The sequence below is a fragment of the Ranitomeya imitator genome, chromosome 4 (assembly GCF_032444005.1).
Source record: "Ranitomeya imitator isolate aRanImi1 chromosome 4, aRanImi1.pri, whole genome shotgun sequence".
Taxonomy (NCBI): domain Eukaryota; kingdom Metazoa; phylum Chordata; class Amphibia; order Anura; family Dendrobatidae; genus Ranitomeya; species Ranitomeya imitator.
Genome location: NC_091285.1, coordinates 205,752,530 through 205,779,667, shown reverse-complemented (window position 1 = coordinate 205,779,667; position 27,138 = coordinate 205,752,530). Strand labels below are relative to the sequence as shown.

At 49.4% G+C, this 27,138-nt stretch overlaps 1 protein-coding gene across 1 annotated transcript in view; it reads right to left on the bottom strand.

Annotated features, from left to right (window-relative positions):
* Window positions 1-27,138, bottom strand: part of APAF1 (apoptotic peptidase activating factor 1) — a 205,098-nt gene that overhangs the window by 45,138 nt on the left and 132,822 nt on the right. The window contains exon 21 of the mRNA XM_069764312.1: window positions 23,246-23,371. Within this exon, the coding sequence (XP_069620413.1) occupies window positions 23,246-23,371 (126 nt within the window). The remainder of the gene's footprint in view (window positions 1-23,245; window positions 23,372-27,138) is intronic.

Below are 27,138 nucleotides of genomic sequence, written 5' to 3'. Positions count from 1 at the left end.
TGGCTCCGCCTTCAGCGTCTCCGCTCTTGGCTCCGCCTCCAGCGTCTCCGCTTTTGGCTCCGTTTCCAGCATCTCCGCTCTTGGCTCCGCCTCCAGCGTCTCCGCTCTTGGCTCCGCCTCCAGCGTCTCCGCTCTTGGCCCCGCCTCCAGCGTCTCCGCTCTTGGCTCCGCCTCCAGCGTCTCCGCTCTTGGCTCCGCCTCTTGCGGCTCCGCCCTTGGCTCTGCCTTCTCCTTCTCTTCTCTTAGTTCCACCTTCTACTTGTTACTTAGTCCTCCTGTCTGTACAGGCTCCTACCTGTTTCTCATACCTGCCTGCAGACCGGTCCCTACCGGTTCTTCCTATGTTCCAGCCGTACCCGCCTGCCTACCAGAGAGCCAGCCGTGTCCGCCTGCTCGCCAGTGTCTCTGTTGTACCCGTCTGCCTGCCGGTGTCCCAGCCGTGCCCGCCTGTCAGCCAGAGTGCCAGCCATGCCCGCTCTGTTCTTTAGTGAGATCAGCAGCCACAGCCAGACACCACCCTGGAGTAGAACCTGGCAGCTGCCTGCTGCACAAGCCTGACCTCACCATCAGAGGCTCCAGTGAAAACCCAGGCAGCTGTCATAGTCACGCCCCTTCCAGGGTAGTCTGGTTTGTGGCACAGTGGGGTCACAAACCACCCCCGTATGCCCGCGCCATTCAGTCTGGGCGCGTGCGTGACAGTGTGAAAGAAGCATAACCCTAGCCTAATTTAGCCCCAACCCTAACCCTAAATTTAGCCCCAACTCCTCTAGCTGCCGGCCGGCAGATCATGGCGGGCGCACTGCGCCCGCCATTTTCTTACCGGATGAAGAAGCCAGCGGGCAGGAAGGGACGCAGGAGGACCCAGGGACACCGGTAAGTATAACAGGGTCCCCGAATCCCCCTATTTCTCTGTCCTCTGATGTGCGATCACATCAGAGGACAGAGAATTACACATTGTTTTTTTGTTTTTTTTGTGGCCGCCGGTAAACAGTTAATTACCCCCAGCAACCGAGACCCCAGAGAAAATCCAACTCTGGGGGGGGCGCTATTCACTTTTTCCACAGCGCCGTTAATTAACGTTAAGGGGTTAAACATGTTTGAATTGTTTACACACTGTGCTTTTGCTGTGAAAAAAAAAACCGCAGCCCTTTTCAATACCAGGAAAGTTAATTAGATTTCTAAAACCTCATGCACATGCTGCTTATTTTTCCTTGTGGATTTGAACCATTAAAGATTTTTTTTTTTTTTAAAAAGCGTGCCAATTCTTTTCACCGATTCGTCTGAAAGCGGGAAAGTAAAAAAAAATTGCAATTAAAACCGCATCCAAAATATAAAAAAAAATATATGGCAAATACTCAACATGTGCACATAGCCATATAGAAAAATATTGTAACAACCCATCTGATCCACAGAGGCAAAATAATCAATCTATAGACGTCCACAAGTTAAGTGTAATAATGAGAAATGACACAGGAAAAAAAATATTGAACACATGAAGAAAGAGGTGAAAAAAGCTATGGAAAGGTATGACACCAGCTGAAATCTATCAGTAATTAGAAAGCAATCCTGTCATTTAGTGAAAAATAATATCAGCAGGTTCAACTGATGGCCTATAAAAAGGTGTTACATTACCAAGGTGCCACACCAGAAAAATCTCATGATGGGTAAAAAAGTGAACTGTTGCAAGACCTTTGCAACCTTATTGTTGCAAAACATACTGATGGCATTAGTTACAGAACAATTTCTGAACTACTCAAGGATCCAGTGAGCACTGTTGGGGTCATAATCCAGAAGTGGAAAAAACAATTTCACCATAAACCAGCCACGACCAGGTGCATCCAGCAAGATTTCAACAGAGGAGTGATGAGAATTATCAGAAGAGTTCTCCAAGAGCTAAGGACCACTTATGGAGAGCTACATAGAGACCTGGAATCGGCAGGTACCATTGTTTAAAAGAAAACAATAAGTACCGTATATACTCGAGTATAAGCCGATCCCCCTAATTTTGCTATAAAAAACTGGGAAAACTTAATGACTCGAGTATAAGCCTAGGGTGGAAAATGCAGCAGCTACAGGTAAATGTCAAAAGTAATACTAGATACCAATAACAGTAAAAATAATTGAGACATCAGTAGGTTAAGTGTTTATGAATATCTATATTGAATCAGGAGCCCCATATAATGCTCCATACAGTTCATGGTGGCCTCATAAGATGCTCCATATTAAAATATGCCCCATATAATCCTGCATCAAGGTTAATAATGGCCCCATAAGATGCTCCATAGACACATTTGCCCAATATAATGCTGCACAAATGCTGATTATGGCCCCATAAGATGCTCCATAAAGATATTTGCCCCATATAGTGCTGCACAAACCTTCATTATGGCCCCATAAGATGCTCCATACAGACACATGCCCCATATAATGCTGCACAAACGTTGATTATGGCCCCATAAGATACTCCATAAAGATATTTGCCCCATATAGTGCTGCACAAATGTTGATTATGGCTCCATACAGACACTTGCCCCATTTGCTGTTGCTGCGATAAAAAAAATAAAAAATCACATACTCACCTCTCGTCGCTCAGGCCCCCGCCACTTTCAATATTCACCTGACTTCATTCCGGCACCACTCCATCTTCAGCGTCTTCTGCACTGACGTTTAGGCAGAGGGCGCGCACTAACCACGTCACCGCGCCCTCTGACCTGAGCGTCACTGCAGAAGACGCTGAAGATGGAGCGGCGAAGGAACGAGGAGCAGGTGAATATCGTGTATCGCTCCCCTCCCCATTCTGGCGCGGTGCAGTCCCTGGTTCCCCGGCGCTGACAGCTTCTTCCTATAGGGAGCGGTCACCGTTACCGCTTATTACAGTAATAAATATGCGGCTCCACCCCTATGGGAGGTGGAGCCGCACATTCATTACTGTAATGAGTGGTACCATGTGACCGCTCAGTACAGTTAGAAGCTGCGGGGAACCAGGGACCTGCAGGGACCGCGCCAGGAGTAGGTGAGTATAATTAGACAGCCCCCGCTCCCCTGCCGACCCCTGGGTATGACTCAAGTATAAGCCGAGAGGGGGACTTTCAACCCCAAAAAATTGCCTGAAAATCTCGGCTTCTACTCGAGTATATACGGTAACGCACTCATACTCCATGGCCTGTATGCACACTCACCATGCAAGACTCCATTGCTGAACAAAAAGCATGTTTAGGCACATTAAATGTTTGATCCACAACATTTAAACAAGCCTGTGAAAAACTGTGGGAATATAGTCTGGTTTGACAAGACGAAAATTTAACTCTTTGGATAGTATAATGCAGACCATGTTTGGAGGCCAAAAAGCACTGTACATCAACCTAAAAAAACCAACATACCAATAGCGAAGTTTAAAGGCATGAACATCATGGTGTGGGGCTGTTTTTAAGCATACAGCACTAGCAAGATTCAAGCAACTGAAGGATGGATAAATGGACAAATGTACAGAGATATTCTTGATAAAAATCTGCTGCCATCTACCAGGATGATGATGATAAAAGGAGGGTGGACACTTCAACAAGACAATGATCACAATCCCACAACCAAAAAAACTATCAATTGGTTTCAGAGAAGGAAAATAAAGCTGCTAGAATGACCCAGCCAATCACCGGACCTGAATCCAATAGAAAATTTATGTAAGGAAGTAAAGCTCAGAGTTCATAGAAGGAACCCATGGAACTTTCAGGATTTGAAGAGTGTTTGTCCACACAAAAGAAAGGGCCAAAATCACATCTGAGCAATGCATGCGACTAGTTTCTCCACACAGGAGGCATCTTGAAACTGTTATCACCAACAAAGGATTTTGTATGAAGTAGTAATTAAATTTCAGTAAGTGACTTCAATACTTTTCCACTGTGTCATTTCTCATCATTGCACATAACTGAATGTATGGACACAGTTTGATTTCTTTGCATGGGTGGATTGGATGGGTTGTTACGGACATCTGGTGAGAATTTCATGTCAATAGCACCTTTAGAGATATATTTACTTAGAAAATGGATGACGTGCTCAATACTTATTTCACCTGCTGTATATAGTAAACTAGGGGTTAATGAGGTGAAAAAGAATTAGAGGAAAGGTTTAAGAACTGAAGTTTAATCGTAATATGAAGGTGACATTCGCATTCATCTACCTTGTTTCCATGTTTCCTAGAAATAGCTCTGCACCTATTTCAGTAACATTATCCTTTAAATACACATTCTATTATTCAAGCAGAAAGAACAAATTGGTTATTGAAAATGGAAGATTATGGCAGGAGAAATGCCCCCATGCTGAGTTATAAAACCAGGGCTTTAAAAGTGAATTAAAAACCACTGCAAGAAAAGGAGCGTTCATTTTCAATGCGGGTGCCCATTGTCCTGTCTGCAGTTTCCATTCCACTGACATTATTTCAGTTTTACCAGATGTTTAGGAATAAAATGAAGCTGTGCGGCTCTGACACCTGCCTGGCAGAGGGAATTTATTCCAGTAGAATTGATTTTGTACAGTTCTAGAAAGTCTTTGTCTTCTAATTGGGATGAACTCAGAACACAGCGGCGTGCAGGCAGCGCAGACCTCTCCGCCAGCATGGCCCTGAAGTGGTGTCACCGACAAGTATGCACACAATTACACAAGCTGTATAGCCTCTGCTATCAGCATATACCAATACAGTGATCTAAACTTAGAGCACAGATACAGGAAGTTTATTAGCCACATTTCATTGCTATGCATATTACATGTTCACATGTGAGCACCCAATATTATATTACCCCAAAGCAGCAATGCCTTTCTAACATATCACTTAGAGTACATGTAGAACAAGGCTTAATAAGCAACTCTGTAATATCAGAGAAATCTGCTTCTTTCTCCTACTGAGAAGAAAAACTGGAAAGAAAATAGTGGCTTATCTGGGTAACAGTGCGTGATTGCGCTCACCTGCTTGCGTCGTGTGCACACAACCACTGATGGAGCTCAAGGCTGCTGAAGACCCACAAGAGGATATGTGGACAGAGAAGCAAATGGGTTACTTTGCGCTGCCGTGGAAGGAAACATGAGAGATGCCATATCAATTTAAGGCGGTTTATTCGTCAACGTGTTTCCAAGTATACAACTTCTAAGAGTTCAGACCTTCAGCGCCAATTCTAAGGCTTCTTTCACATTTCCGTCTTTTTGAATCCGTCGTTTTGGGGGAAAAAAACGCATCCTGCAAATTTGCCCGCAGGATATGTTTTTTTCCCCATAGACTTGTATTGCCGATGGATCGCGATGTATGGCCACACGTCGCGTCCATCGTGCACTGGTTGCGTCGGGTTTTGGCGGACCGTCATCACAAAAAAAACGTTCAGAGGAACATTTTTCTGTACATCGCATCCAGTGTTTCAGACTGCGTATGCCCGGCAGGAAAAATCGCTCTCACGATCTTTCCTCACCCTGCAGTCTGAAAGCACACAATTCCGTCGGTACGTCGTGCCGACGCTTCGTGACAGCCCCGTACCGACGGAAATGTGAAAGAAGCCTAAGACTTGCATCATGTAAACAGTGTGCATGGGAGAAAACCTGACCCGAGCTCTACCCACATACGGCCCATGTACCGGCAGCACTTTCTCTTAATACTGGGTTATGCTCATATCTGTATGGGGCAGAGCTGGGGTTGACGCTGAAGGTCTGAATTCTTAAAAGATGTATATTTCGAAATGCGTTGAGCAATAAACCGCCTTATATTGACGTGGCATCTCTCATCCTTCAGCGTAGAGTAACCCATTTGTTTTTCCACTACTGGACTGATCACTTAGATAATTCTTAATTTACTGGTAAAATCTTATAGAGGCAGAAGAAGAATTTGGACTAATTACATTCTTAGTAGATGGGAGGATCGAGAGGCAGAGTGCCTCCCATCTACATACAATCTAGCAACTGCCATCTCCTAGCTCAGTAATGGGAAAGTATCTTCACTGAATACAGAGAATTTTGAAAAAAAAAAAAAGATCAGTCCAGGAAGAGAAAGAAGCAGATTTCTCGGATAAGATACATTACAAAGTTGCTTATTTTTATGTGTACTATTCAACATAATGACGGTTACATTTTAAAATAATTGTCTGACATAAGAATAAATATATATATATATATATATATATATATATATATACCGTATATACTCGCGTATAAGCCGACCCGAGTATAAGCCGACCCCCCTAATTTTGCCACAAAAAACTGGGAAAACTTATTGACTCGAGTATAAGCCTAGGGTGGAAATGCAGCAGCTACCGGTGAATTTCAAAAATAAAAATAGATCATTATTTCCCCATAGCTGTGCCATATAGTGCTCTGCACCGTTCATATTTCCCCATAGCTGTGCCCCATATACAGTGCTCTGCACCGTTCACTGTGCCCCATAGATGTGCCATATACGGTGCTCTGCACCGTTCATTGTGCCCCATAGATGTGCCATATACGGTGCTCTGCACCGTTCACTGTGCCCCGCACCGTTCACTGTGCCCCATACATGTGCCATATATGGTGCTCTGCACCGTTCACTGTGCCCCATAGATGTGCCATATACGGTGCTCTGCACCGTTCACTGTGCCCCATAGATGTGCCATATACGGTGCCCTGCACCGTTCACTGTGCCCCATAGATGTGCCATATACGGTGCTCTGCACCGTTCACTGTGCCCCATAGATGTGCCATATACGGTGCCCTGCACCGTTCACTGTGCCCCATAGATGTGCCATATACGGTGCTCTGCACCGTTCACTGTGCCCCATAGATGTGCCATATACGGTGCTCTGCACCGTTCACTGTGCCCCATAGATGTGCCATATACGGTGCTCTGCACCGTTCACTGTGCCCCATAGATGTGCCATATACGGTGCTCTGCACCGTTCACTGTGCCCCATAGATGTGCCATATACGGTGCCCTGCACCGTTCACTGTGCCCCATAGATGTGCCATATACGGTGCTCTGCACCGTTCACTGTGCCCCATAGATGTGCCATATACGGTGCCCTGCACCGTTCACTGTGCCCCATAGATGTGCCATATACGGTGCTCTGCACCGTTCACTGTGCCCCATAGATGTGCCATATACGGTGCTCTGCACCGTTCACTGTGCCCCATAGATGTGCCATATACGGTGCTCTGCACCGTTCACTGTGCCCCATAGATGTGCCATATACGGTGCTCCGCACCGTTCACTGTGCCCCATAGATGTGCCATATACGGTGCTCTGCACCGTTCATTGTGCCCCATAGATGTGCCATATACGGTGCTCTGCACCGTTCACTGTGCCCCATAGATGTGCCATATACGGTGCTCTGCACCGTTCACTGTGCCCCATAGATGTGCCATATACGGTGCTCTGCACCGTTCACTGTGCCCCATAGATGTGCCATATACGGTGCTCTGCACCGTTCACTGTGCCCCATAGATGTGCCATATACGGTGCTCTGCACCGTTCACTGTGCCCCATAGATGTGCCATATACGGTGCTCTGCACCGTTCATTGTGCCCCATAGATGTGCCATATACGGTGCTCTGCACCGTTCACTGTGCCCCATAGATGTGCCATATACGGTGCTCTGCACCGTTCATTGTGCCCCATAGATGTGCCATATACGGTGCCCTGCACCGTTCACTGTGCCCCATAGATGTGCCATATACGGTGCTCTGCACCGTTCACTGTGCCCCATAGATGTGCCATATACGGTGCTCTGCACCGTTCACTGTGCCCCATAGATGTGCCATATACGGTGCCCTGCACCGTTCACTGTGCCCCATAGATGTGCCATATACGGTGCTCTGCACCGTTCATTGTGCCCCATAGATGTGCCATATACGGTGCCCTGCACCGTTCACTGTGCCCCATAGATGTGCCATATACGGTGCTCTGCACCGTTCACTGTGCCCCATAGATGTGCCATATACGGTGCTCTGCACCGTTCACTGTGCCCCATAGATGTGCCATATACGGTGCCCTGCACCGTTCACTGTGCCCCATAGATGTGCCATATACGGTGCTCTGCACCGTTCACTGTGCCCCATAGATGTGCCATATACGGTGCTCTGCACCGTTCACTGTGCCCCATAGATGTGCCATATACGGTGCTCTGCACCGTTCACTGTGCCCCATAGATGTGCCATATACGGTGCTCTGCACCGTTCACTGTGCCCCATAGATGTGCCATATACGGTGCCCTGCACCGTTCACTGTGCCCCATAGATGTGCCATATACGGTGCTCTGCACCGTTCACTGTGCCCCATAGATGTGCCATATACGGTGCCCTGCACCGTTCACTGTGCCCCATAGATGTGCCATATACGGTGCTCTGCACCGTTCACTGTGCCCCATAGATGTGCCATATACGGTGCTCTGCACCGTTCACTGTGCCCCATAGATGTGCCATATACGGTGCTCTGCACCGTTCACTGTGCCCCATAGATGTGCCATATACGGTGCTCCGCACCGTTCACTGTGCCCCATAGATGTGCCATATACGGTGCTCTGCACCGTTCATTGTGCCCCATAGATGTGCCATATACGGTGCTCTGCACCGTTCACTGTGCCCCATAGATGTGCCATATACGGTGCTCTGCACCGTTCACTGTGCCCCATAGATGTGCCATATACGGTGCTCTGCACCGTTCACTGTGCCCCATAGATGTGCCATATACGGTGCTCTGCACCGTTCACTGTGCCCCATAGATGTGCCATATACGGTGCTCTGCACCGTTCACTGTGCCCCATAGATGTGCCATATACGGTGCTCTGCACCGTTCATTGTGCCCCATAGATGTGCCATATACGGTGCTCTGCACCGTTCACTGTGCCCCATAGATGTGCCATATACGGTGCTCTGCACCGTTCATTGTGCCCCATAGATGTGCCATATACGGTGCCCTGCACCGTTCACTGTGCCCCATAGATGTGCCATATACGGTGCTCTGCACCGTTCACTGTGCCCCATAGATGTGCCATATACGGTGCTCTGCACCGTTCACTGTGCCCCATAGATGTGCCATATACGGTGCCCTGCACCGTTCACTGTGCCCCATAGATGTGCCATATACGGTGCTCTGCACCGTTCACTGTGCCCCATAGATGTGCCATATACGGTGCTCTGCACCGTTCACTGTGCCCCATAGATGTGCCATATACGGTGCTCTGCACCGTTCACTGTGCCCCATAGATGTGCCATATACGGTGCTCTGCACCGTTCACTGTGCCCCATAGATGTGCCATATACGGTGCTCTGCACCGTTCACTGTGCCCCATAGATGTGCCATATACGGTACTCTGCACCGTTCACTGTGCCCCATAGATGTGCCATATACGGTGCTCTGCACCGTTCACTGTGCCCCATAGATGTGCCATATACGGTGCCCTGCACCGTTCACTGTGCCCCATAGATGTGCCATATACGGTGCCCTGCACCGTTCACTGTGCCCCATAGATGTGCCATATACGGTGCCCTGCACCGTTCACTGTGCCCCATAGATGTGCCATATACGGTGCTCTGCACCGTTCACTGTGCCCCATAGATGTGCCATATACGGTGCCCTGCACCGTTCACTGTGCCCCATAGATGTGCCATATACGGTGCTCTGCACCGTTCACTGTGCCCCATAGATGTGCCATATACGGTGCTCTGCACCGTTCATTGTGCCCCATAGATGTGCCATATACGGTGCCCTGCACCGTTCACTGTGCCCCATAGATGTGCCATATACGGTGCTCTGCACCGTTCACTGTGCCCCATAGATGTGCCATATACGGTGCTCTGCACCGTTCACTGTGCCCCATAGATGTGCCATATACGGTGCCCTGCACCGTTCACTGTGCCCCATAGATGTGCCATATACGGTGCCCTGCACCGTTCACTGTGCCCCATAGATGTGCCATATACGGTGCTCTGCACCGTTCACTGTGCCCCATAGATGTGCCATATACGGTGCTCTGCACCGTTCACTGTGCCCCATAGATGTGCCATATACGGTGCTCTGCACCGTTCACTGTGCCCCATAGATGTGCCATATACGGTGCTCTGCACCGTTCACTGTGCCCCATAGATGTGCCATATACGGTACTCTGCACCGTTCACTGTGCCCCATAGATGTGCCATATACGGTGCTCTGCACCGTTCACTGTGCCCCATAGATGTGCCATATACGGTGCTCTGCACCGTTCACTGTGCCCCATAGATGTGCCATATACGGTGCTCTGCACGGTTCACTGTGCCCCATAGATGTGCCATATACGGTGCTCTGCACCGTTCACTGTGCCCCATAGATGTGCCATATACGGTGCTCTGCACCGTTCACTGTGCCCCATAGATGTGCCATATACGGTGCTCTGCACCGTTCACTGTGCCCCATAGATGCTCCACATAAATCTCTGCCGCCGCCGCTGCTGCTGCTGCAATAAAAAATAAAAAACACATACTCACCTCCCTTGATTGCAGCTCCCGACGTCTCGTTCCGGCGCCTCCATCTTCCCGGCGTCTCTGTTCTGACTGATCAGGCAGAGGGCGCCACGCACACTATATGCGTCATCGCGCCCCCTGCCTGAACAGTCAGAGCGCAGACGCCGGGAAGATGGAGGCGCCGGCCGGGAAGATGGAGCGACGCTCGGCGGCTGGAACGAGGACAGGTGAATATGCTATACTTACCTAGTCCTGGCGATCCTCGCGCTGTCCCTCTGCCTGGTCTTCGGTGCCGCAGCTTCTTTCTCTATCAGCGGTCACCGGCACCGCTGATTAGAGGAATGAATAGGCGGCTCCGCCCCTATGGGAGGTGGAGCCGCTTATTCATTTCTGTAATGAGCGGTCCCACGTGACTGCTGAAGAGGGGAAGAAGCTGCAGCACAGAAGACCGTGGGACAGGCAGGGACAGCGCGAGGATCGCTGGGACTAGGTAAGTATACCTCAGCGACCTCACCCGCCGACCCTGCCACTCACCTTGACTCGAGTATAAGCCGAGAGGGGCACTTTCAGCCCAAAATTTTGGGCTGAAAATCTCGGCTTATACTCGAGTATATACGGTGTGTGTGTATATATATATATATATATATATATATATATATATATATATATATATATATATATATATATATATATATATATATATATATATATATATACACACAGTTAGGTCCATATATATTTGGACAGAGACAACCTTTTTCTAATTTTGGTTATAGACATTACCACAATGAATTTTAAACAAAACAATTCAGATGCAGTTGAAGTTCAGACTTTCAGCTTTCATTTGAGGGTATCCACATTATAATTGGATGAAGGGTTTAGGAGTTTCAGATCCTTAACATGCGCCACCCTGTTTTTAAAAGGACCAAAAGTAATTGGACAGATTCAATAATTTTAAATAAAATGTTCATTTTTAGCACTTGGTTAAAAACCCTTTGTTGGCAATGACTGCCTGAAGTCTAGAACTTATAGACATCACCAGATGCTGTGTTTCCTCCTTTTTGATGCTCTGCCAGGCCTTCACTGCGGTGGTTTTCAGTTGCTGTTTGTTTGTGGGCCTTTCTGTCTGAAGTTTAGTCTTTGACAAGTGAAATGCATGCTCAATTGGGTTGAGATCAGGTAACTGACTTTGCCATTCAAGAATATTCCACTTCTTTGCTTTAATAAACTCCTGGGTTGCTTTGGCTTTATGTTTTGGGTCATTGTCCATCTGTAGTATGAAACGACGACCAATCAGTTTGGCTGCATTTGGCTGGATCTGAGCACACAGTATGGCTCTGAATACCTCAGAATTCATTCGGCTGCTTCTGTCCTGTGTCACATCATCAGTAAATACTAGTGACCCAGTGCAACTGGCAGCCATGCATGTCCAAGCCATCACACTGCCTCCGCCGTGTTTTACAGATGATGTGGTATGCTTTGGATCATGAGCTGTACCACACCTTCGCCATACTTTTCTCTTTCCATCATTCTGGTAGAGGTTGATCTTGGTTTTATCTATCCAAAGAATGTTCTTCCAGAACTGTGCTGGCTTTTTTAGATGTTTTTTAGCAAAGTCCAGTCTAGCCTTTTTATTCTTGATGCTTGTGAGTGACTTGCATCGTGCAGTGAACCCTTTGTATTTACTTTCATGCAGTCTTCTCTTTATGGTAGATTTGGATATTGATACGCCGACCTCCTGGAGAGTGTTGTTCACTTGGTTGGCTGTTGTGAAGGGGTTTCTCTTCACCATGGAGATTATTCTACGATCATCCACCACTGTTGTCTTCCGTGGGTGCCCGGGTCCTTTTGCATTGATGAGTTCACCAGTGCTTTCTTTCTTTCTCAGGATGTACCAAACTGTAGATTTTGCCACTCCTAATATTGTAGCAATTTCTCAGATGGGTTTTTTTCTGTTTTCACAGCTTAAGGATGGCTTGTTTCACCTGCATGGAGTGCTCCTTTGACCGCATGTTTACTTCACAGCAAAACCTTCCAAATGCAAGCACCACACCTCAAATCAACTGCAGGCCTTTTATCTGCTTAATTGAGAATAACATAACAAAGGGATTGCCCACACCTGTCCATGAAATAGCCTTGGAGTCAATTGTCCTATTACTTTTGGTCCCTTTAAAAACAGGGTGGCACATGTTAAGGAGCTGAAACTCCTAAACCCTTCATCCAAATATAATGTGGATACCCTCAAATGAAAGCTGAAAGTCTGAACTTCAACTGCATCTGAATTGTTTTGCTTAAAACTCATTGTGGTAATGTCTATAACCAAAATTAGAAAAATGTTGTCGCTGTCCAAATATATATGGACCTAACTGTATATATAAGTCCTGTACGTTGCTCTGACAAATGATGTCTCCAGTCTTTCCATTAATTACCTGATGAGATAAGATGAAATGACAACAGGATGATTATGGCTCTGCATGTAACTTATTGGTTAATTCATGTGATAAGTCACTGAAACCTATTACCGTATATACTCGAGTATAAGCCGACCCGAGTATAAGCCGACCCCCCTAATTTTGCCACAAAAAACTGGGAAAACTTATTGACTCGAGTATAAGCCTAGGGTGGAAATGCAGCATTTACCGGTGAATTTCAAAAATAAAAATAGATCATTATTTCCCCATAGCTGTGCCATATAGTGCTCTGCACCGTTCATATTTCCCCATAGGTGTGAACCATATAGTGCTCTGCACCGTTCATTGTGCCCCCTAGCTGTGCCATATACGGTGCTCTGCACCGTTCATTGTGCCCCATAGATGTGCCATATACGGTGCTCTGCACCGTTCACTGTGCCCCATAGCTGTGCTGTGCCATATACGGTGCTCTGCACCGTTCACTGTGCCCCATAGCTGTGCCATATACGGTGCTCTGCACCGTTCACTGTGCCCCATAGCTGTGCTGTGCCATATACGGTGCTCTGCACCGTTCACTGTGCCCCATACATAGCTGTGCTGTGCCATATACGGTGCTCTGCACCGTTCACTGTGCCCCATAGCTGTGCTGTGCCATATACGGTGCTCTGCACCGTTCACTGTGCCCCATAGCTGTGCTGTGCCATATACGGTGCTCTGCACCGTTCACTGTGCCCCATAGCTGTGCTGTGCCATATACGGTGCTCTGCACCGTTCACTGTGCCCCATAGCTGTGCTGTGCCATATACGGTGCTCTGCACCGTTCACTGTGCCCCATAGCTGTGCTGTGCCATATACGGTGCTCTGCACCGTTCACTGTGCCCCATAGCTGTGCTGTGCCATATACGGTGCTCTGCACCGTTCACTGTGCCCCATAGCTGTGCTGTGCCATATACGGTGCTCTGCACCGTTCACTGTGCCCCATAGCTGTGCTGTGCCATATACGGTGCTCTGCACCGTTCACTGTGCCCCATAGATGTTCCACATAAATTTGTGCCGCCGCTGCCGCAATAAAGAAAAAAAACAACACATACTCACCTCCCTTGATTGCAGCTCCCGGCGTCTCGTTCCGGCGCCTCCATCTTCCCGGCGTCTCTGCTCTGACTGATCAGGCAGAGGGCGCCGCGCACACTATATGCGTCATCGCGCCCTCTGACCTGAACAGTCAGAGAGCAGAGACGCCGGGAAGATGGAGGCGCCGGCCGGGAAGATGGATCGGCGCCCGGCGGCTGGAACGAGGACAGGTGAATATGCTATACTCACCTAGTCCTGGCGATCCTCGCGCTGTCCCCTCCTGTCTTCGGTGCCGCAGCTTCTTTCTCTATCAGCGGTCACCGGCACCGCTGATTAGAGAAATGAATAAGCGGCTCCGCCCCTATGGGAGGTGGAGCCGCTTATTCATTTCTGTAATGAGCGGTCCCACGTGACCGCTGAAGAGAGGAAGAAACTGCAGCGCCGAAGCCCGTGGGACGGCAGGGACAGCGCGAGGATCGCTGGGACTAGGTAAGTATACCTCAGCGCCCTCACCCCCTCACCCGCCGACCCCACCGCTACCGTGACTCGAGTATAAGCCGACGGTGAATTTCAAAAATAAAAATAGATCATTATTTCCCCATAGCTGTGCCATATAGTGCTCTGCACCGTTCATATTTCCCCATAGCTGTGCCCCATATACAGTGCTCTGCACCGTTCATTGTGCCCCATGGCTGTGCCCCATATACGGTGCTCTGCACCGTTCACTGTGCCCCATAGATGTGCCATATACGGTGCTCTGCACCGTTCATTGTGCCCCATAGATGTGCCATATACGGTGCTCTGCACCGTTCACTGTGCCCCGCACCGTTCACTGTGCCCCATACATGTGCCATATATGGTGCTCTGCACCGTTCACTGTGCCCCATAGATGTGCCATATACGGTGCTCTGCACCGTTCACTGTGCCCCATAGATGTGCCATATACGGTGCCCTGCACCGTTCACTGTGCCCCATAGATGTGCCATATACGGTGCCCTGCACCGTTCACTGTGCCCCATAGATGTGCCATATACGGTGCTCTGCACCGTTCACTGTGCCCCATAGATGTGCCATATACGGTGCCCTGCACCGTTCACTGTGCCCCATAGATGTGCCATATACGGTGCTCTGCACCGTTCACTGTGCCCCATAGATGTGCCATATACGGTGCTCTGCACCGTTCACTGTGCCCCATAGATGTGCCATATACGGTGCTCTGCACCGTTCACTGTGCCCCATAGATGTGCCATATACGGTGCTCCGCACCGTTCACTGTGCCCCATAGATGTGCCATATACGGTGCTCTGCACCGTTCATTGTGCCCCATAGATGTGCCATATACGGTGCTCTGCACCGTTCACTGTGCCCCATAGATGTGCCATATACGGTGCCCTGCACCGTTCACTGTGCCCCATAGATGTGCCATATACGGTGCTCTGCACCGTTCACTGTGCCCCATAGATGTGCCATATACGGTGCTCTGCACCGTTCACTGTGCCCCATAGATGTGCCATATACGGTGCTCTGCACCGTTCATTGTGCCCCATAGATGTGCCATATACGGTGCTCTGCACCGTTCACTGTGCCCCATAGATGTGCCATATACGGTGCTCTGCACCGTTCATTGTGCCCCATAGATGTGCCATATACGGTGCTCTGCACCGTTCACTGTGCCCCATAGATGTGCCATATACGGTGCTCTGCACCGTTCATTGTGCCCCATAGATGTGCCATATACGGTGCCCTGCACCGTTCACTGTGCCCCATAGATGTGCCATATACGGTGCTCTGCACCGTTCACTGTGCCCCATAGATGTGCCATATACGGTGCTCTGCACCGTTCACTGTGCCCCATAGATGTGCCATATACGGTGCCCTGCACCGTTCACTGTGCCCCATAGATGTGCCATATACGGTGCCCTGCACCGTTCACTGTGCCCCATAGATGTGCCATATACGGTGCTCTGCACCGTTCACTGTGCCCCATAGATGTGCCATATACGGTGCTCTGCACCGTTCACTGTGCCCCATAGATGTGCCATATACGGTGCTCTGCACCGTTCACTGTGCCCCATAGATGTGCCATATACGGTGCTCTGCACCGTTCACTGTGCCCCATAGATGTGCCATATACGGTACTCTGCACCGTTCACTGTGCCCCATAGATGTGCCATATACGGTGCTCTGCACCGTTCACTGTGCCCCATAGATGTGCCATATACGGTGCTCTGCACCGTTCACTGTGCCCCATAGATGTGCCATATACGGTGCTCTGCACGGTTCACTGTGCCCCATAGATGTGCCATATACGGTGCTCTGCACCGTTCACTGTGCCCCATAGATGTGCCATATACGGTGCTCTGCACCGTTCACTGTGCCCCATAGATGTGCCATATACGGTGCTCTGCACCGTTCACTGTGCCCCATAGATGCTCCACATAAATCTCTGCCGCCGCCGCTGCTGCTGCTGCAATAAAAAATAAAAAACACATACTCACCTCCCTTGATTGCAGCTCCCGACGTCTCGTTCCGGCGCCTCCATCTTCCCGGCGTCTCTGTTCTGACTGATCAGGCAGAGGGCGCCACGCACACTATATGCGTCATCGCGCCCCCTGCCTGAACAGTCAGAGCGCAGACGCCGGGAAGATGGAGGCGCCGGCCGGGAAGATGGAGCGACGCTCGGCGGCTGGAACGAGGACAGGTGAATATGCTATACTTACCTAGTCCTGGCGATCCTCGCGCTGTCCCTCTGCCTGGTCTTCGGTGCCGCAGCTTCTTTCTCTATCAGCGGTCACCGGCACCGCTGATTAGAGGAATGAATAGGCGGCTCCGCCCCTATGGGAGGTGGAGCCGCTTATTCATTTCTGTAATGAGCGGTCCCACGTGACTGCTGAAGAGGGGAAGAAGCTGCAGCACAGAAGACCGTGGGACAGGCAGGGACAGCGCGAGGATCGCTGGGACTAGGTAAGTATACCTCAGCGACCTCACCCGCCGACCCTGCCACTCACCTTGACTCGAGTATAAGCCGAGAGGGGCACTTTCAGCCCAAAATTTTGGGCTGAAAATCTCGGCTTATACTCGAGTATATACGGTGTGTGTGTGTATATATATATATATATATATATATATATATATATATATATATATATATATATATATATATATATATATATATATATATATATATATATATATATACACACACAGTTAGGTCCATATATATTTGGACAGAGACAACCTTTTTCTAATTTTGGTTATAGACATTACCACAATGAATTTTAAACAAAACAATTCAGATGCAGTTGAAGTTCAGACTTTCAGCTTTCATTTGAGGGTATCCACATTATAATTGGATGAAGGGTTTAGGAGTTTCAGATCCTTAACATGCGCCACCCTGTTTTTAAAAGGACCAAAAGTAATTGGACAGATTCAATAATTTTAAATAAAATGTTCATTTTTAGCACTTGGTTAAAAACCCTTTGTTGGCAATGACTGCCTGAAGTCTAGAACTTATAGACATCACCAGATGCTGTGTTTCCTCCTTTTTGATGCTCTGCCAGGCCTTCACTGCGGTGGTTTTCAGTTGCTGTTTGTTTGAGGGCCTTTCTGTCTGAAGTTTAGTCTTTGACAAGTGAAATGCATGCTCAATTGGGTTGAGATCAGGTAACTGACTTTGCCATTCAAGAATATTCCACTTCTTTGCTTTAATAAACTCCTGGGTTGCTTTGGCTTTGTTTTGGGTCATTGTCCATCTATAGTATGAAACGACGACCAATCAGTTTGGCTGCATTTGGCTGGATATGAGCACACAGTTTAGCTCTGAATACCTCAGAATTCATTCGGCTGCTTCTGTCCTGTGTCACATCATCAGTAAATACTAGTGACCCAGTGCAACTGGCAGCCATGCATGTCCAAGCCATCACACTGCCTCCGCCGTGTTTTACAGATGATGTGGTATGCTTTGGATCATGAGCTGTACCACACCTTCGCCATACTTTTCTCTTTCCATCATTCTGGTAGAGGTTGATCTTGGTTTTATCTATCCAAAGAATGTTCTTCCAGAACTGTGCTGGCTTTTTTAGATGTTTTTTAGCAAAGTCCAGTCTAGCCTTTTTATTCTTGATACTTATGAGTGGTTTGCACCGTGCAGTGAACCCTCTGTATTTACTTTCATGCAGTCTTCTCTTTATGGTAGATTTGGATATTGATACGCCGACCTCCTGGAGAGTGTTGTTCACTTGGTTGGCTGTTGTGAAGGGGTTTCTCTTCACCATGGAGATTATTCTACGATCATCCACCACTGTTGTCTTCCGTGGGTGCCCGGGTCCTTTTGCATTGATGAGTTCACCAGTGCTTTCTTTCTTTCTCAGGATGTACCAAACTGTAGATTTTGCCACTCCTAATATTGTAGCAATTTCTCAGATGGGTTTTTTTCTGTTTTCACAGCTTAAGGATGGCTTGTTTCACCTGCATGGAGTGCTCCTTTGACCGCATGTTTACTTCACAGCAAAACCTTCCAAATGCAAGCACCACACCTCAAATCAACTGCAGGCCTTTTATCTGCTTAATTGAGAATAACATAACAAAGGGATTGCCCACACCTGTCCATGAAATAGCCTTGGAGTCAATTGTCCTATTACTTTTGGTCCCTTTAAAAACAGGGTGGCACATGTTAAGGAGCTGAAACTCCTAAACCCTTCATCCAAATATAATGTGGATACCCTCAAATGAAAGCTGAAAGTCTGAACTTCAACTGCATCTGAATTGTTTTGCTTAAAACTCATTGTGGTAATGTCTATAACCAAAATTAGAAAAATGTTGTCGCTGTCCAAATATATATGGACCTAACTGTATATATAAGTCCTGTACGTTGCTCTGACAAATGATGTCTCCAGTCTTTCCATTAATTACCTGATGAGATAAGATGAAATGACAACAGGATGATTATGGCTCTGCATGTAACTTATTGGTTAATTCATGTGATAAGTCACTGAAACCTATTACCGTATATACTCGAGTATAAGCCGACCCGAGTATAAGCCGACCCCCCTAATTTTGCCACAAAAAACTGGGAAAACTTATTGACTCGAGTATAAGCCTAGGGTGGAAATGCAGCATTTACCGGTGAATTTCAAAAATAAAAATAGATCATTATTTCCCCATAGCTGTGCCATATAGTGCTCTGCACCGTTCATATTTCCCCATAGGTGTGAACCATATAGTGCTCTGCACCGTTCATTGTGCCCCCTAGCTGTGCCATATACGGTGCTCTGCACCGTTCATTGTGCCCCATAGATGTGCCATATACGGTGCTCTGCACCGTTCACTGTGCCCCATAGCTGTGCTGTGCCATATACGGTGCTCTGCACCGTTCACTGTGCCCCATAGCTGTGCCATATACGGTGCTCTGCACCGTTCACTGTGCCCCATAGCTGTGCTGTGCCATATACGGTGCTCTGCACCGTTCACTGTGCCCCATACATAGCTGTGCTGTGCCATATACGGTGCTCTGCACCGTTCACTGTGCCCCATACATAGCTGTGCTGTGCCATATACGGTGCTCTGCACCGTTCACTGTGCCCCATAGCTGTGCTGTGCCATATACGGTGCTCTGCACCGTTCACTGTGCCCCATAGCTGTGCTGTGCCATATACGGTGCTCTGCACCGTTCACTGTGCCCCATAGCTGTGCTGTGCCATATACGGTGCTCTGCACCGTTCATTGTGCCCCATAGATGTGCCATATACGGTGCTCTGCACCGTTCACTGTGCCCCATAGCTGTGCTGTGCCATATACGGTGCTCTGCACCGTTCACTGTGCCCCATAGCTGTGCCATATACGGTGCTCTGCACCGTTCACTGTGCCCCATAGCTGTGCTGTGCCATATACGGTGCTCTGCACCGTTCACTGTGCCCCATACATAGCTGTGCTGTGCCATATACGGTGCTCTGCACCGTTCACTGTGCCCCATAGCTGTGCTGTGCCATATACGGTGCTCTGCACCGTTCACTGTGCCCCATAGCTGTGCTGTGCCATATACGGTGCTCTGCACCGTTCACTGTGCCCCATAGCTGTGCTGTGCCATATACGGTGCTCTGCACCGTTCACTGTGCCCCATAGCTGTGCTGTGCCATATACGGTGCTCTGCACCGTTCACTGTGCCCCATAGCTGTGCTGTGCCATATACGGTGCTCTGCACCGTTCACTGTGCCCCATAGCTGTGCTGTGCCATATACGGTGCTCTGCACCGTTCACTGTGCCCCATAGCTGTGCTGTGCCATATACGGTGCTCTGCACCGTTCACTGTGCCCCATAGCTGTGCTGTGCCATATACGGTGCTCTGCACCGTTCACTGTGCCCCATAGATGTTCCACATAAATTTGTGCCGCCGCTGCCGCAATAAAGAAAAAAAACAACACATACTCACCTCCCTTGATTGCAGCTCCCGGCGTCTCGTTCCGGCGCCTCCATCTTCCCGGCGTCTCTGCTCTGACTGATCAGGCAGAGGGCGCCGCGCACACTATATGCGTCATCGCGCCCTCTGACCTGAACAGTCAGAGAGCAGAGACGCCGGGAAGATGGAGGCGCCGGCCGGGAAGATGGATCGGCGCCCGGCGGCTGGAACGAGGACAGGTGAATATGCTATACTCACCTAGTCCTGGCGATCCTCGCGCTGTCCCCTCCTGTCTTCGGTGCCGCAGCTTCTTTCTCTATCAGCGGTCACCGGCACCGCTGATTAGAGAAATGAATAAGCGGCTCCGCCCCTATGGGAGGTGGAGCCGCTTATTCATTTCTGTAATGAGCGGTCCCACGTGACCGCTGAAGAGAGGAAGAAACTGCAGCGCCGAAGCCCGTGGGACGGCAGGGACAGCGCGAGGATCGCTGGGACTAGGTAAGTATACCTCAGCGCCCTCACCCCCTCACCCGCCGACCCCACCGCTACCGTGACTCGAGTATAAGCCGAGGGGGGCACTTTCAGCCCAAAAATTTGGGCTGAAAATCTCGGCTTATACTCGAGTATATACGGTAATTACATTGGAGAGGGAGCGTGCATGTCCTGCCAATCTAGTGTCAGAACCTATTTATCTATATATATAATTGTCTAAGGGTTTTTCCGTCTGTCTGTCTGTCCTGGAAATCCCGCGTCTCTGATTGGTCGAGGCCGCCAGGCCTCGACCAATCAGCAACGGGCACAGCGACGATGATGTCATAAAGGACGTAGACATCCTGCGTCTCTGATTGGCAACGGGCACAGCGACGATGATGTCATAATGGTTGCCATGGCGACGATGATGTCATAAAGGGTGCCTCGACCAATCAGTGACGGGCACAGTCTGCCGCATATTCTAGAATACCCGATGCGTTAGAATCGGGCCACAATCTAGTGTATATATATATATATATATACATATATATATATATATATATATATATATATATATATACATATATACATATATATATATATATATATATATATATATATATATATATATATATATATATATATATAAATAATAATAGAGGTCAAGTGATTAGAAGAGAATGTCATTAGATGTTTCTCTGATGATGAGCCCTTTTAAATTACTTGACCGCTGCAGCCAAACTTAGCAGACTGTGATCTGGTGACTTCGAAGCAGGCATTGCTACTGGAAACACCTTGTGCTGAATCCATGGGGAAGATGGAAGAAGAGTAAATCTTTTTTTTTTCTTCCTAATTTGCAGCCCATCCATGTCTTAAGAAATCTTTTGAGCTTGGTTCACAGGGAGTGCTCCCTAAATTCAAAGGCCCATTCCTGCACTTACACACCGACACTGGAGGAGCCAGCGGCGCATCACATTCTCAGCAGTAGCGAGGGGCAGCCACAGACTGGCGGGAGACGCAGGTAAGGGTACGTGCCCACAATCAGGCATAATAGTGTATTGGACGCAGTGAATTTGTGCTTCGTCCAAAGGCTGTGTTCTAAATTACAAGCACAGTGGATGGGATTTATAGAAATCTCATGGTCACTGTGTTTCTATTTCACGCTGCATAAACTCACTTGCGGTGCGGGTTTACAAGCCGCAACATGTCAGTTTCTGTAGCGGAGACGCTAGTCTCTGCTGTGTATTTTGACCAATAGAATGTCATTACTTGCCGTAAATCCGCATGTACTGACAAACAAGTGCGGTAATTAGAATGCAGCAAAAATACTCTGTGTCCAAAATGCTACCGTCCCTGTTTGTGGGTACGTAGTCGAAGAGCTACACCTGAGGCTCTGATCTCTTGCCCCTGCCAGTCTGTGGCCACCACTCATTATACCCCAAAGTGTAGTGAGCAAGGAGCTTCAGAGGGTACACGGAGATCAGAGTGCACCCAAACCCAGTCTGAGTGCATCATGCAATGTAGACCAGCCCTCAGGCGTAATCTCATGTGTCTCTTGAGATAAGTTTCCTTTACAAATTCCTCAGGGAGCAAAGCACACTTGGTTTTGAACATAGCAAATCCACATAAAAATCACAGTAGGAGGTTGCAGCCATACAACTAGAGAAGGCTCCAATTCCTTGTCTTTCTTATTTGCATGCATAGATTTGTTGCATGTGTACGTTCAGCCCTGCATGGCTGGCATGTCTATGCTATGTTGTTGTATGACAGTGATTAAACATGGAAGAACAAATCTCAATAAGTTCATGTTATCCACTACAGGCAGACGTTACACACAGCAGGTTAATTCGCTTTACTCGCTGTGATCCCATTTTATAGCCATCTTACCCATTTGTTAGTAAAAGATGTGAAGCGGTTATATGGATGAGTCAGTGCTTGCTTATAAAGTTGACAGAAAGGACAATGTACTTGTAAAAACTGCCAGGAGTATGCACTGAAATGTGTTATTCCGATTTCACACACTATAAATGGCTCTTGTAACATGGGGACTGACATTTTATAAATGTGAATCACGGAATTGAGCCTGCTAAGTATTGCTTTTTCTTATGAGAACTGCTCTTCCTTTCAAGCATTCTACAAATTGCAGTCATTTCATCTCTCACCTTTCTAGCCAAGACGGGAATCAACCCCGCAAGAAAACACAGTGTTGAAAAAGAGACAGAAAAAAATTCCAGCAAAAAGAGCAGAAAACATCATGCCCAATCTGTTGGCTTTTTTTGTCCCCCTGCTGGGCGGCAAAACAGTAACTAAAAAAAACAAAAAAACTTATAACCAATCTAATATCATTGTTGGACCAACCTAGCATCTTACAATGGCGAAACTAGAATGTGAACAGATAAAATACCTGCTATGCAAAGTGCAGATACCTACACCACCTGAAAGGAGTTAGGAGACATACCTGGACACTTCCATCTTCCCCACCGGCAGCCGCTAAGTGCTGATCAGGGTGCAGGCAGCAGCACGTTAATGAAAAGTCCTGTACGTTGCTCTGACAAATGATGTCTCCAGTCTTTCCATTAATTACCTGATGAGGTAAGATGAAATGACAACAGGATGATTATGGCTCTGCATGTAACTTATTGGTTAATTCATGTGATAAGTCACTGAAACCTATTAATTAAATTGGAGAGGGAGCGTGCATGTCCTGCCAATCTAGTGTCAGAACCTCATTGCTTTAGGGCAGTGTTCCCCAAGTCCGGTCCTCAAGAGCCACCGACAGGTCATGTTTTCAAGATTTCCATAGTAATGCACAGGTCACTGAATGCTTGCCTGTCCAGGTGATGCAATTATCACCTGTGCATTACTAAGGAAATCCTGAAAACATGACCTGTTGGTGGCTCTTGAGGACCGGACTTGGGGAACACCGCTTTAGGGTTTGGTTGGGGTTTTGTCTGCCAGACCAATGGCTAATTTGATAGTAATGATCAATCAGATTGATGTCCGGGTTATGACAGGCAAACAAGTTCACCAGCTTAGCTTTAAAAACAATTAATACTTGACAATTCACAGGTGTCTGTAAATGAAATAATGTGGCTAAGTAGGGCATGTTATTTCCTTAAGATCTTATGCTACAATTTTCAGCTCCCAATATAAATACACTAGCTATTGAACCCGTTCTACGCCCGGGTGGCGAGCATTTATATTGGTATATCGTCTCCATCCTGGTATGTGCTGCTCCATCCTGCGTCCCCATCCTGTCATGTGCTGCTCCATCCTGCGTCCCCATCCTGTCATGTGCTGCACCCATCCTGCGTCCCCATCCTGTCATGTGCTGCACCCATCCTGCGTCCCCATCCTGTCATGTGCTGCTCCATCCTGCGTTCCCATCCTGTCATGTGCTGCACCCATCCTGCGTCCCCATCCTGTCATGTGCTGCACCCATCATGCGCCCCCATCCTGTCATGTGCTGCACCCATCCTGCGCCTCCATCCTGTCATGTGCTGCACCCATCCTGCGTCCCCATCCTGTCATGTGCTGCACCCATCCTGCGCCCCCATCCTGTCATGTGCTGCACCCATCCTGTCATGTGCTGCACCCATCCTGCGTCCCCATCCTGTCATGTGCTGCACCCATCCTACGTCCCCATCCTGTCATGTGCTGCACCCATCCTGCGCCCCCATCCTGTCATGTGCTGCACCCATCCTGCGTCCCCATCCTGTCATGTGCTGCACCCATCCTACGTCCCCATCCTGTCATGTGCTGTACCCATCCTGCGTCCCCATCCTGTCATGTGCTGCTCCATCCTGCGTCCCCATCCTTCTTTCATGTGCTGCACCCATCCTGCGTCCCCATCCTGTCATGTGCTGCACCCATCCTGCGTCCCCATCCTGTCATGTGCTGCTCCATCCTGCGTCCCCATCCTGTCATGTGCTGCACCCATCCTGCGCCCCCATCCTGTCATGTGCTGCACCCATCCTGCGTCTCCATCCTGGTATGTGCTGCACCCATCCTGCGTCCCCATCCTGTCATGTGCTGCACCCATCCTGCATCCCCATCCTGTCATGTGCTGCACCCATCCTGCGTCCCCATCCTGTCATGTGCTGCACCCATCCTGCGCCCCCATCCTGGTATGTGCTGAACCCATCCTGCATCCCCATCCTGTCATGTGCTGCACCCATCCTGCGCCCCCATCCTGGTATGTGCTGAACCCATCCTGCATCCCCATCCTGTCATGTGCTGCACCCATCCTGCGCCCCCATCCTGGTATGTGCTGAACCCATCCTGCATCCCCATCCTGTCATGTGCTGCACCCATCCTGCGTCCCCATCCTGGTATGTGCTGCACCCATCCTGCGTCCCCATCCTGGTATGTGCTGCACCCATCCTGCGTCCCCATCCTGGTATGTGCTGCACCCATCCTGCGTCCCCATCCTGGTATGTGCTGCACCCATCCTGCGTCCCCATCCTGCGTCCCCATCCTGGTATGTGCTGCAACCATCCTGCATCCCCATCCTGGTATGTGCTGCACCCATCCTGCGTCCCCATCCTGGTATGTGCTGCACCCATCCTGCGTCCCCATCCTGGTATGTGCTGCAACCATCCTGCGTCCCCATCCTGGTATGTGCTGCAACCATCCTGCGTCCCCATCCTGGTATGTGCTGCAACCATCCTGCGTCCCCATCCTGCGTCCCCATCCTGGTATGTGCTGCAACCATCCTGCGTCCCCATCCTGTCATGTGCTGCACCCATCCTGCGTCCCCATCCTGGTATGTGCTGCACCCATCCTGCGTCCCCATCCTGTCATGTGCTGCACCCATCCTGCATCCCCATCCTGTCATGTGCTGCACCCATCCTGCATCCCCATCCTGTCATGTGCTGCACCCATCCTGCGCCCCCATCCTGGTATGTGCTGAACCCATCCTGCATCCCCATCCTGTCATGTGCTGCACCCATCCTGCGCCCCCATCCTGGTATGTGCTGAACCCATCCTGCATCCCCATCCTGTCATGTGCTGCACCCATCCTGCGTCCCCATCCTGGTATGTGCTGCACCCATCCTGCGTCCCCATCCTGGTATGTGCTGCACCCATCCTGCGTCCCCATCCTGGTATGTGCTGCACCCATCCTGCGTCCCCATCCTGTCATGTGCTGCACCCATCCTGCGTCCCCATCCTGGTATGTGCTGCACCCATCCTGCGTCCCCATCCTGCGTCCCCATCCTGGTATGTGCTGCAACCATCCTGCATCCCCATCCTGGTATGTGCTGCACCCATCCTGCGTCCCCATCCTGGTATGTGCTGCACCCATCCTGCGTCCCCATCCTGGTATGTGCTGCAACCATCCTGCGTCCCCATCCTGGTATGTGCTGCAACCATCCTGCGTCCCCATCCTGGTATGTGCTGCAACCATCCTGCGTCCCCATCCTGCGTCCCCATCCTGGTATGTGCTGCAACCATCCTGCGTCCCCATCCTGTCATGTGCTGCACCCATCCTGCGTCCCCATCCTGGTATGTGCTGCAACCATCCTGCGTCCCCATCCTGGTATGTGCTGCAACCATCCTGCGTCCCCAACCTGCGTCTCCATCCTGGTATGTGCTGCAACCATCCTGCGTCCCCATCCTGGTATGTGCTGCAACCATCCTGCGTCCCCATCCTGGTATGTGCTGCACCCATCCTGCGTCCCCATCCTGGTATGTGCTGCAACCATCCTGCGTCCCCATCCTGGTATGTGCTGCAACCAACCTGCGTCCCCATCCTGGTATGTGCTGCACCCATCCTGCGTCCCCATCCTGCGTCCCCATCCTGTCATGTGCTGCACCCATCCGGGGGCCTGAGCAGGCGGGGACACCGGCGCGCTGTGGGGGTCAGGTGCCGGTATCGCCGCCAGCTCAGGCCCCCCAGCACTTACTATACTCACCTGTCTGTCCCGTTCCACCGCTGGGCGCCGCCATCTTCCCGATCTCCTGGCTGTGACTGTTCAGTCAGAGGGCGGCGCCGGCGCGCATTAAGCGCGTCATCGCGCCCTCTGAACTGAAGGTCACAGGCCGAAGACCGGGAAGATGGCGGCGCTCAGCGGTGGAACGCAGGACAGGTGAATATGGCCGATACTCACCCTCCTGGCGGTCCCTGCTTCTCTGTTGGAGATCGCGGTGTGCGTTCAGTGTGAACGCATACCGCGATCTCCCGGGAGCGTCACTCTGTGAGGCCCAGACTGCGCCGGCGCTTGCGCCTGCGCAGTCTATAAAGGCTTCGGACAGAGTGACGCTCCCAGCGTTATATTATAGATTACTTATATATAAAAGCACATGTAACAGATTTGTCATGTGCCTCCTAAATTTTTTACAAAATTATAG